The sequence below is a fragment of the Lithobates pipiens genome, unplaced genomic scaffold (assembly GCF_037356315.1).
Source record: "Lithobates pipiens isolate NorthernLeopardFrog02 unplaced genomic scaffold, aLitPip1_a1.2 Scaffold_3, whole genome shotgun sequence".
NCBI lineage: Eukaryota > Metazoa > Chordata > Amphibia > Anura > Ranidae > Lithobates > Lithobates pipiens.
Genome location: NW_027507790.1, coordinates 148687759 through 148701020, shown reverse-complemented (window position 1 = coordinate 148701020; position 13262 = coordinate 148687759). Strand labels below are relative to the sequence as shown.

Genomic DNA, 13262 nt, shown 5'->3' with positions numbered 1-13262 from the left:
GAAGAGTTTTTCCGAGCTAGAAGAAGCTCCTATTGGGCTTGAGTGTTTATTCTAGCGACCACCCTTGACAAGTTAGGAGTTTCTGTAGATTTCCACATGCTTGTGATGGGTAGCCCTGCCGTTACCAGAGTATGTGTTACTATCCTCCTAAAACATAGTCGGTATCTATTCAGATTTATTCCTAGTAAGTGTCCAATCTAATAACATGCCTGTGAGGTCTTCTCTAAAAGCAGAGATAGCGTTCCAGAAACGTGTTACATTTTTGCAGGACCATAGTGTATGGTATAGGTTACCTGAAGACTCATTGCACCTCCAACATATTGGTATTGGGAGCTCTTTTTTGTGCTTGCTAATGATTAGAAGATGGAAGTCAGCAGAACTTCACATAATTTACTACATTAGGGGAAAATTCCCTTGCAAAAAAGAAAAGCTTATTGGCCTTTAGTAAATTAACCCCACAGATCGCAACAAATCAAAAGTTTTAAAGCTGTAAAGTATTCACTGCCAGTTAGGTCCCCCTTAGGGAGATTCCACCCAGTTCATTTATATTCATTTAAACTCCCCAATGGTATTAAAAGAAACCTTTTGGCTGGAATTCTACTAAAATATATTTTACTGATTAATACGGAAACTTGTTACTATACCTCCTCGATCACGAGCCGCTAAGTTATTTCCTCTTTTTAAAGTTACATCCAATAAGTACATCCCGAGATTATGGAGTAAAGCCTCTGCATTACTGTTCACCGCATTGTTGACTTTCTGTAAACAAGAAAAGAAAAGAATGTCAATCTTACGTATTTTTTTAATTGTGATTTTTTTTTATTTAAGCAAAGGAAATAACAAAAGAGTTAAAAAGGAACTCTAATAAATGAACTCTGGTATTTAAAGTTAATTTAAAACCAAATGGAAATGGAGACATATCTTCTATAGTGTTTATTACCCTAAAATCATGGTCCAAATATTATGTCACTAGAATGGCTGTAAATACCTAGATATTGATCTCCTATAGGTCAGTCACATGATCATTAGCCACTTGTTCTGTAGTCAAAATGCAACGGGGGGGGGGGGGGGGCAGAGCATGTTCTTTGTGTGTGACATCACTACAGTGTGTGTTGTTGTCTTTTGTCTGGGTCCGCACAGAGCCAATTGGTGCTCTGATGGTCACGTGACTAATTAAAAAAAAAAATCCATAAATTAAAAATAATAAATAAATAAAAAGTTATAGAAACAATGCTTTCTGTTTTATATTAGTAGCCAGTATTACAGATCTACAATATTCTCTAGAATGTTTTCAGTGCTTGGGGCAGAGTTAATGCATATCAACAGTTAGGCAGGGCTTGTCTGGACTTCTGGACTGACTCCTCCTGTCATACCTTGTAGCATGTTTACCCAGGTTGTTAACAAAAGCAAGCATGCATTATTTCTAGAAGGTTGTTAACAAAAGCAAGCATGCATTATTTCTAGAAACATTTTGTTATATTACTTTATTTATATATTTTTTTGGTTTTTGTTTTATGTATTTACTTGTCATGTGTGTGCACCTGGTGGAGCACATATTTAGGGGAACAGGGATAAAGCAGTCTCCTGTCAATCATTGTCCTTGTGCTGCCCTGCATGGCATGCAGAGGTTTCACATGGGGTGGGTAGCTGCAGGTAGAAGGAGGAAGTTCAAGGCCACACCCTGGGAAAACTAGAGCATGTCCGGACAAAGTGACTATGCAGAAAGGCATTGATAAGCTGGCATTGCATTACCTTTGAACTGGCAGTATCACCACATATTTACTAGCTTCTAATCTATTTTTTGTAGAAAACATCAGTGCACAGTCACAAAAAAGTTTTTAAACTTAAAATGTAAGTGTTCTTTTTCACAAAAAAATGTAAAAGGTAAAATATCAGTGTACCCCCCTTCCTCAATACCCAGATCCCTGCTGCACTTACCTCCATGGAGGAATAGCTTTCACTGCCCAAGCAGACAGTGCAGGAGTCCAGGAATTTTAAAGTCTTCTGGAACAGAACACAGCATTCTGATTGGGCATGTACTGGCATGTGACCACTTTGACCAATCAAAATTGATCTGATCTGTCTCTAAGAAATGAAGAGGAAGAAGACAGACAATGGCTTTCAAATTCCCTGCAATGGCTATGTGGGCAGTAAAAGCTAATCATCCATAGAGGTCGGTGAAACAGGGACTGGGAAGACGGGGATTGTGAACAGTGTTAGTTTATTTTTTCATTCTTTGTGAAACAGTGAACTTACACTTTAAGATTAAATTTAAAGCTTTGGTTTTATTGGCCCTTTAGTTGTATATGACATGTCTTATGTAATGATTTGCTAATCCATCTCCACGGTTAGCATTTAAATGAGGCTTTTATTACATGTCTTGATCAATGTAGAGGAAAAGATGTGCAGATTTCTGTTTGTATGCCATGTTTTAAATAAAATAATAAAAAGTATTTCAAGTAAAAATAACTCTAACCTCAACAAAACCGTTATATATCTATAACAATATATGTAAGACAATTTATGAAAGGAATTTCAGGTTTTTAAATACAAGTTTCTGCAATTGGGATGGTTGCTAAAAAGCAAATTAGAATTATTTATCTGTATTATCCCGCTATAGAGCTTAATGCGAAGCAAGTGTAAAAAACACCCATTAATCCCGTTACAAAATATTTGCAAAATTATTTTAAATACTTGTAGAATAAGTACCTCACATCTACCTCCATATTAGTTTCTTACAATGCTCTGCACATTACTAGTTAGACTGAGGCAGTGGTCTCCAAAATTTGTCCCGCAGGCCAAATGTGCCCCTTTCTTGCGATTATATGGCCCTTGGGGTACCATTTCTCCCAATGACACCAACAATGGAGCACTATTCCTCCCAATGACACCAACAACGGGGCACTATTCCTGGTCCTACTGACCAGAGGTGCTATGTATTTTTTTTTGCTCCCTTTGAATACCAAATCAGAGGCATTGCTTACTTCCACTGATGCTGAGGCATTTTCTTTGCCCAGAGGACCAGAGTCCGACCCCCCTATTGTCTGAAGGACAATAAATTGGCCCTTTGTTTAGCAAGTTTGGAGACCCCTGGATAGGGGTGCAACGGATCAAAAAACTCACGGATCGGATCGTTCCTCGGATCAGAGTCACGGATCAGATCATTTTTCGGATCAGCAAATAATAATTTAATTTGCAAAAACCTGTGAAAATTCCACCACCATATAGTCCCCACTGTAATATCCACAATCTCCCCCACTGTAATATTGGCTGAGTATGACTGGGTATGGCTGGGTACGACTGGGTACGGCTGAGTACGGCTGGGTATTGCAGAGCATGGCTGGGTATCGCAGAGTATTGGCAGGCAGGGTATCACAGAGTATTGGCAGGCAGGGTATCGCTGAGTATTGTGTATCGCTGAGTATTGGCAGGCAGGGTATCGCTGAGTATTGGCAGGGTATCGCAGAGTATTGCTAGAGTATTGGGGTATTGCAGAGTATTGCTAGAGTATTGGGGTATTGCAGAGTATTGGGGTATTGCTAGAGTATTGGGGTATTGCAGAGTATTGGGGTATTGCAGAGTATTGGGGTATTGCGGTATTGCAGAGTATTGGGGTATTGCAGAGTATTGGCAGGGTATCGCTGGGTACTGCAGGGTGTGGAGGGATGGCTGCTTCCATCTCAGGATCTCTCCCCTCCACTGTACAGATTAGTACAGAGAGGGGAGAGAGGAACCGCCGTCATGACATGACGCCGGTTTGTTTACAAGTGGTCGCTCCTTCAGAGCGATCAGTGTAAACAGCCTGGGTGTAGAAAGATGGCCGCCGCTTCGGAGCTAGGCCGAAGCGGCGGCCTTTCTTAAGGCCGAGACCGCGGAGTGCTCCGCGGAGCGCGGCATGTGCCAATCCGAGCGGGGTGACCCATTCGGATCATGGATCGTGACGATCCGTTGCACCCCTATGGCTAAGGTAAGGGAGTACAACACTGAACACTGCTGTTAGTCTATAGGAGGGGAATAAGGAAAACTGCTAGCCTCTTTTTTTAGATCTTTACAGAGAAGCTGCTAAAGAATGGTTCAAAGCACAAAAAGACTTTCTGATATGTACTCTATCTAACCTGTGCCATGTGATTTGTGATGCCAAGTACACATAGGACTACCTAAATACCAGATTGCATGCCTACAAGTCATCCAAAACACGGCAGAAAGGCTGGTCATGGGATAAAACCCTGGGAATCCATCTCCCCATCCCCGAGGACCCTACATTGGCTAACAGTAAAGGATATGATCACATTCAAGACCCTATGCCTCACCCGCAAATGCACACAAGGAAACGCTCCTCAATACCTATGTGAGAAAATAACACATTACACACACAATCGCAACCTCCGATCAACTAACCAAAACCGCCTCCTCATCCCACAAGTACCGCTACAAATCAAAGGGAGAACGAAGATTTGCAGTCCAAGGACCACGGCTATGGAACACTCTGCCCACGAACATTTGCATGGAAGAAAACCATTGGTCCTTCAGAAAAAAAACTCAAGACCCACCTCTTCTAAGAAGTAGGACAACAAAGGACGGACCAAGTGCCTTGAGGCAATTCAGTTCGCATTTGCAGCGCTATACAAATCATTCATTCATTCAAGTGACAAAGAAAAAGGGACCCATGGAAAAAGGTTCTATAGAGCGGTAGAGATTAGCAAAATTGAGAATTTTCACTAGTGGTGCACCAAAATTCAAATTTTGGCGCTGAAACCAAAAATTCAGGATGCACTTCCCAAAATTGAAACCGTAATTGACGGTTTTAAAAATATATGTATACTTTTATAAATAATTGCATTATATATTCAACTTTTTACATTAACCTCCCTGGCGGTATGATTATTTCAGATTTTAGGTGATGAAAGCGGTACAATTATTTTGCATGAAAATTTGGAGGAGTTTTATATTGTAGGCCTGTAATTCTTAGGAATAATTCACTTAAATCTGTCCAAACCAGAGTCTAGCAGACACCCCGGGTATGATAAAGTTTGAAAAATGACATCATAAATTATAATATAATAAATAACTATATATTATACCAAATAATAATATAACAATAATAAAAAATATTCAATAATGTAATCAAATCAAAAACACTGAAATTTGCTCAGTTGCAGAATTGTCACTGTCATTACTTTTCAGTATTTGATGACGGATCTCCCCACAAATCGCTATCGCTTAATTCTGCGAGTGATTCTAATTTATTATCGCTGTTTTCTATCTGGTCTAAAACCATTTTTGATGTAAAGGGACAGTTTTGGTTGCTATGGACAATCTCCAGTTTCCAGGCAGAAAGAACAGTATTTATTATATAAAACTGCATGCAGGACACTGGAAAGACCACTAGGGACAAAGGGGATGTGAAATTATTACATACAGCAATGTAATCTGTAATGCCGCGTACACACGAGCGGATTGTATGGCGTACTTAGTCCGTCGAAACACATTTCAGCGGACAATCCGCTCGTGTGTGGGCTTCAGCGGACTTTTTCAGCGTGCAGTCCGGAGTACTAAGAATTTCGGTTTTTCAGAAATTCTGTCCGTCGTACTTTGGTTTCAGCGGACAATACGGTCGTCAGTGTGCTAGTTCGACGGACTAAGAATGGCGCATGCCCAGAAAGAATTTACACGGCGGAAGGGTGCTTTGCTGTGTCTTGGACTTCCTATTTCTAGTCCCGTCGTACGTGCTGTACACGTCATCGCGCAAGCTTTCGACGGACTGTTTGTGTATCCGTGTGTGGTCAAGTCCGTTCAGTGGAAACTACGACGGATTGTCCGTCGGATTGTATGACGGACTAAGTACGCCATACAATCCGCTCGTGTATACGCGGCATAAGATTACATTATACTGTATGTATACTGTGTGTTTTACTTTTTGAATTTGGCACCTTTCTCTGTGCCCGTGCGTCGCAACGCTCGCAGGGAACGGAGCCCGGCTCGTACAGCGGGGGGACATCGCTGGATCCAGTGGACAAGGTAAGTAAGCTCTCCCTGGATTCAGCAATGCGGTCCCGAGTCTGGCTCGGGGTTACTGCTAATGGTACAAAATTTTCACCCCGAGCCAGACTCGGGAATACCGCCAGGGGGGTTAATATAATGAATTTAATTGAATATGAATTTAAATGAATATGAATATATTGTCAGCCATTACCGACACCTTTTAAAGCTGTGTTAAAAATCTTGCTTGCTGCATTTTTGGTGCATATTTGGCAAACTACACCAAAAATGCACCTCCCCACTGAAATGCATTGAAAACGCAGCAAGAACACATCAGCAATGCACCCCGTGTTGCATTTTTGATGCATTTTTTGAGTCACATAATCTATGAAAAACACACACAATAAGCAAGGTAAAATTGCAATATAATCGAGTCAAAATCACCATAAAACCACATCAAAATCACAGTAAAATCACAGAAGAACTATAGACGTTTTTGGCAGCCATTATCTGCACTGACAAAATTTCAACACAAAGCAGGTCATTTTAGCATAATTCACAATTTTGGTGAAATGCACTTGAGTCAGTCACAAACACTAAATGCAATCCGGTTTTGAGAAATATAGAGTCTGCCTTTACACACAAAGATGTTTAGCTGTTACTCCAGTCTAGTGTCCATAGTACTTTCTAGTCAAAGACTAAATACAAATTGAGACTTCTGATTACACTATGACTTTGGCTGCTGCATGCTTGCTCCATGTCAGTGGCTTTAAATATCGGAGCTAGAAACAGACAGGCAGCTGGTATTTTCAGAAGGAAGTTAGTGATGGCAGCATCATATTTCTCTCAGTAAAGGTTTAATTTAAATTGAGTCGGTCAGGTGTTAAAAAAAAAAAAAAATGCTGCCCCTTTCTGCGGCACCAATCACCTCTGTATTTACTAGATTACACCGGAAGAAGTGTCTTCATCAGACACACTTTTGTCAGATGTCTGGTTCTCCACTGTGGTTTCTTCTGCCTGCCCCTACATGGTCACTGTGTCCTGTAGTAATATAGGGGCTAGTGGCAGGAACCGTGCATGTAGGGAAACCAGGCATTCAACACTACCGGAAATGTCAGATTTAAAACAATTCTCAGCCAGTGGTATCTTACAGTGGTGGCAGCTCATGCAGGGAATCTGGGCGCTGCCCCCCCCCCTCCCCTATCCATACATGCGTCAGAGGCTCTAATTGGCTACTAAAAAGGGTGGGATTGGGGCGCAGAGCATTACGCCCCAAACCCACCCACTTGTGTGACAATAGCCACATTCATGGCCATCTGTGGGGGGGGGGGGGAGACTTTTTCCCCATACAGTTTTTTTTGGTAAAAGTAGTCTGACACTGAGCAAATATGCCAGCTCACGCGACATATTCTCTAATTCCTCAGTGAAAGTTTTCTGAAATAATATTGGCTCTGCAGGCAAGAATAGATCATTAACAAATTGCAAATTTTAACAACAAAAGAGATGGTAAAAGAAAAGTAATGCAGCTAAGATACGACACAAAAACAATACTGAATCTCTTCGAACATTGCTCGTGGTTTTCTTTCCAGGATTTTCAGTTGTACTTAAATGTTCCTGTCAATTAACTTCTACTTTCAATCAGTGGTTGGTCCTTTGAAAGCCATAAAATATAAGTTTGACAGTAGTTATTCCTCAAGTGCATTAGCGAGCAGCATCATTAACAGTTTTAATTATCTTATAGATGATTCAGTGACATATTGATGGAGCTTCTGAACTGCTTAATTAGAAAATATTAAACTCTTCAGGGTCAAACAGCTGCGCTCAAGAAAAACTGCTTATTTGTAAAAGATGTGGCATTTAATTGTCTGATGTAAACAGAATATTGACCATTTTACTGTAATGAGTCCATAGGAGAAATCACTGAACATGTTAGAACAAATTTTTCATTGTATTCATCAGGAAAAATAATCAATAGAGTCATAAAGATCATAATCACACATTGATCTTAAGTAACGGTTTATGGATGATGATGAATTGTTTTGCTAACTGAACTTAGGTTATAAAGACCTTCTGAATGATCAGTTTGAATATGCAATATTGGAGTAAAATTAGGTCATAGCTTGCATTTTACAATAGTTTTCTCAGCCTTATAAACCCTGTTTATTACTGTGATCCATTCTAGTGAAACCAATACTCTTTCCTATTATGTGCAATGTTCTGCTCTTATGCTTTTATTATTTTCGCCCAATAAAAGAGACTTGAAAGTTATCCTTTTTCAGAGGTTCACATACACTCCATTTAAACTTAGAAACAGCAAATTATGTACTGAAATGCATAGAGGGACCACCTGTTGTCTGATCAGGGCTTCCATCCTGGAATAGTTGCTTTGCACCAATTTACCCTACTCCTTAAATCCTTGTTTCTATTAATCTTGTCTACTGGAAACCCGAAATACCCCAGCATATGAAGCAGCAAGTCAATAATTCCCAGCCCCTCCCACCCCCTCAGTTTTATTGGAATCTCATTAATATCACTTGCAAAAAAAGGAGTAGAAGAATTTCACAGACAAGACCACACAGAATCCCATCTTGTAGAATCAGAATATTAAAAAAAATGGATTAAAGGCCAAGTTCTGGTGTTGGACTTTCAATTAAAATAGTTGTTAGTCTGCGGTGTGCATGATTGGGAAGTGATGTGCAGAATTTTTAAAAGTTTAGAAGAAAGACATATGGTGCAGTATGTTCTGTAATCTATAACCAGACTGTTGGAGGAGATAAAGGGGAACATTAAAGTGATATTAAACAGAAAAGTGTTATCTGCCATAATTCATTAACATAAATCCTATATATCATGCCACTCTATTTTGAAATCCTCTAAGTACCTTATTCCTGCAGCACTATTTTGGGGTCACGTGATCTTTCGCTTTTCCTTGGCATCTTCAGTTCACTTTGCTCAGATGGCATCTCAATCCAAGGCTCTTTTTTTGCTTTACAGGCATTAGCAATTGCAACTACATTTGATATGTTTTATATTGATTTTATTAAAACAACGTTTTTTTGTGAGTTTCTAAGTGAATGTAATCAATCAGCATAGTAAAAATAGTATGTGGCGCTACCTAACCCAGGAATAAATTAACAATAAACTAAAAATTACAAATAAATAGAAAATACAAAAATGTATTAAATATTACATCAAATAATGTGCAAAATGAGCAATAGTGCAAAAATGCTGCAGTGCAAAAATCGCATGTAGTGCAACAAACTTAATAAAGTGCAATAAACAACATACTTACATATATGCTATGTGCAAATCATCTAAGTGCAATCCACAAACCCAGTGCAAACCATAATAAGTTCATATAGAATAACAATGCAGTGGCGTAAATAACACAAATAATGTTCAAGATGAGGACTCAAATAATAAGAGTCCAAAAAATGTCCATGCAGTAAACACAAGATGTGGAAAAACACCAAAACTGTGACAATCCACCGATATTCCAAGCATTCTTTATCTTTAAAGTCACGTGGATGTGACGCAATGCGTCAGAGAGGAACCAGGTGTCACTGTCTTCACTTCCGGTCGCGGCCGAGACCGGAAGTTTGTTTGTTTATACCCGCGATTGCCAATACCTATATGTAAGTGTGGATTTATTATATTAAAGTTGTTTTTACATTACTACACATTGGAGCCCCCCCTTCTTTTCTCATCCTATATATGGTTATTACTGATGTATATGGAACACTAACGGACTGGCTATATGAGGAGCAAAGGAGTATTACCATTGCCACCAGTGTCTTTACAGCGCTATTTGAACCTTAGTGGTCTGATACTGAGGTGAAAGGCTGGGGGAAACAAGGGGTGCACAGAGCACTGAATGCTTGGAATATCGGTGGATTGTCACAGTTTTGGTGTTTTTACACATCTTGTGTTTACTGCATGGACATTTTTTTTATTTGAGTCCTCATCTTGAACATTATTTGCGTTATTTACGCCACTGCATTGTTATGCTGTATGCACTTATTATGGTTTGCACTGGGTTTGTGGATTGCACTTAGATGATTTGCACATAGCATATATGTAAGTGTGTTGTTTATTGCACTTTAATATGTTTGTTGCACTACATGCGATTTTTGCACTGCAGTATTTTTGCACTATTGCTCATTTTGCACATTATTTGATGTAATATTTAATACATTTTTGTATTTTCTATTTATTTGTAATTTTTAGTTTATTGTTAATTTATTCCTGGGTTAGGTAGCGCCACATACTATTTTTACTATATTTTCTTGGATGGTGCAGAGATCACTTTATATGTTGGCAGCTTCCCTTAGTAATAGTTTTTTTTACACGTTAGAGATATATCTGGGATATTTGTTGGAGTTGTGCGCATTAGTACCCCTTTTTACAAATCAATCAGCATACTATATACCACTCCCATAGTGTTTAGCAATAGAGGATATGGGGGAGGAGGAAGAAAGGGGAGTATCATAGTTACGTGGGCTGCACAGATAAGAAAATGGAGAAAATTAAGTGCTTAGAAGGGAACTGAAATTTAATATGCTCCGTAGAGGACACCAGTTGGTCTATACAATCTCAGGCTGCAATGGGGACACAGAGAAGATGGGAAGTACAGCTGAAGGTAGGTTCAACCAGGTATATTTCACTCTACACAAAATTAATGCTCTAGTGGCTTTGTGAGTATGAACACTCTGTTATATAGCATGTAATGAGAGTTTTTCATTACATGGTTTTATGACACTTAAAGGCTCATTGTACCTGCTATTTCAAATACAATACATGTTATGTAAACCCCAAGAAAGAAGCAGCGCTTTAAGGGACAATATGTTAAACCTACCTACATGATAACTAAATCCCAAAAAATCGTAAACATCCAAACTGAACCCTTGCTTTGTCCATGCCAGGAAAAACAAAATTTTCACTTAACTGCCCCTCCAGCTGCTAATAGGTATAATCCCTTCCCTCCAACGCTGCTTTGTCTGTCAGGAACTATGAGAAATACTCAGTACTTTTGGGTTTGAAAAGCATGTTCTTATGTCCTTTCCTCCACAATACAGCATACTGTATGGGAGTGGTAGAGTCCTCAGTCCTGTGTAAGCTCTGACCAGTGTAACTTGGAGCTTACAAAAGGCTTTGTCATTCATCTTCTGCAAGTAAATGAAGAGGTGGTGAAGCGAATGGCAGGTAAATACAAGCAGTTGGGATGATGGGGTGGTTATTAGAGTTGCTTACCTGCCTTTTTATGATTGTTTACTTTACATCTACATGATCAGGATAGATAGATAGATAGAGATATCGATAGATAGACAGAGATATAGACAGACCGATAGATAGATAGATAGACAGACAGGCAGGCAGGCAGGCAGACAGACAGACAGACAGACAGACAGACAGATAGATAGATAGACAAGTAACACTGGTTCTTCTCATTGCTTAAAATATTACTAAGCACACAATGTTTCATTTCAATTGTCCCTTCTATTTCTGTATATGGATAATGGCACTGTAATTATTTTAATTAAAAAAAAAACACATTAGTACCCTTTTCCTAATGGAAATACAGCTGTCACATGACCCAGATCTTTCCCAGCCTGTCTGCAGGGAAAAATAAGCAGGAGGTGCTTCTAGTCCTCCGCTGCTGGTCACATGTTCAAAACAAAAAAGCAGCCTTTGGAATACAGAGTAAAAATAAATAATTAATATCAATAAACTATCTTAAATTGGCATACAAATATATATTTGAGATTAAATCTGTATTATTTTGTGCAAATAACATGGCGTGGACGGATTTCTGCAAGTCAGAGACTGTGTCATGACCCTCCAGACTGTGTCTTAGAATAAAAGGGAACTGAAACCTCCATTAATCGACATGTAATATCCCGACCGCATTGTGTTTAGCTTGTTAATGGGCATGGAGGAGGAGGGAGGGAGTTGGCTGTCATTTACCACTGTGTATACCCCCACATGTGCAAAACTATAGTCACATGGGCTGCTCAGATGTGATAGGGAGGAAATGCTCAGCATAGAAATGCCTCATACACATGTTTGGAAATTCGGACAGAAAAAGTGCAATCGGATTATGTTGTCGGAAAATCCAATCATGTGTGAGCTCTATTGGACTTTTTCCGTCGGAATTTCCGACGGAAAAAGTTTGAGAGCTGGATCTAAAATTTTCCAAACAACAAAATCCAATCTTACTCTTTCCGATCATGTGTAGAGAATTCCAATGCACAAAGTGGCACGCATGCTCAGAAAATTTTTTGAGACGAAAGCTTTTGGCTACTGGCCTCTACATTTCCTGTCATACGTTTTCTACATCACCCCGTTCCGAACGATCGGATTTTCCGTCAACTTTGTGCGACCGTGTGCATGCAACAAAAGTTTTGGCTAAAATCCGTCAGAAAAAAACAGACAAATTTTGTGGTCAGAATGTCTGACCGTGTGTATGGGGCATTACAAACTGAGCATGTGCAGATTTGCCACCACAGCTGCAAAATCCCTAGCTGAATTGGGGACATGAACAGAAGGTGGCGATAGAGAGCAGTAGGCTCAATCAGGTTTTTAGCAGAATACAGAAAACGAATCCCATGGTGACTGAGTGAGTGTGAACAGCATATAATCCCGTATTTATTGAGAGTTTTTTTTATGATGAGGGTTTAGTGACACTTTAAGTATGAACAAGGCTGTATAAATGAAGCACAAAAAGTCACTGGCCTCATAATGATGGTCTATGCTGTGCAAAGCAAGTAAGGCCGCGTACACACGCGCGGACTGTTCGCCCAACTTTGTCCGTCCAACAGTTTCAGCAAACAGTCCGCTCAAAATTAGCATGGACGGACATGCCCACACACGACGAACGAACAGTTTGCTGAAACCGTGCGCGATGACGTGAACAGCACGTACGACGGGACGAAAAATACGACGTCCTATACACTGCATTATAGCTTTCGGCGTGAAAATCCTTTCTGAGCATGCGCGCAACTTTGTTTGACGAACAAGCCTACACACGAGCGGGCTGTTCGCTGAAACAAGGTTTCAGCGGACAGTTTTTCGGAATTTCCGAAAAACCTTGTCCGTCCAACTGTCCGCTGAAACTGTCCGCTGAAAGCCCACACACGAGCGGACTGTCCGCCCAAACACTGTTCAGCGGACAAAGTTGGGCGAACAGTCCGCCCGTGTGTACGCGGCCTAACTGTTGAGCTGGGCAGAAAATGTGAGTAGATGGCACTCAATGGATGCCACAGGAACAAAGAAAAAAAAAATGA

At 39.9% G+C, this 13262-nt stretch overlaps 1 protein-coding gene across 5 annotated transcripts in view; it reads right to left on the bottom strand.

The window, feature by feature from the left end:
* The window catches only part of MCTP1 (multiple C2 and transmembrane domain containing 1), a 1143431-nt gene that overhangs the window by 782511 nt on the left and 347658 nt on the right, over nucleotides 1-13262 (bottom strand). For all 5 annotated transcript variants that reach the window (XM_077462382.1, XM_077462384.1, XM_077462383.1 and 2 more), the window contains exon 2: nucleotides 645-759. In XM_077462382.1, coding sequence (XP_077318508.1) covers nucleotides 645-759 — 115 coding nt within the window. The remainder of the gene's footprint in view (nucleotides 1-644; nucleotides 760-13262) is intronic.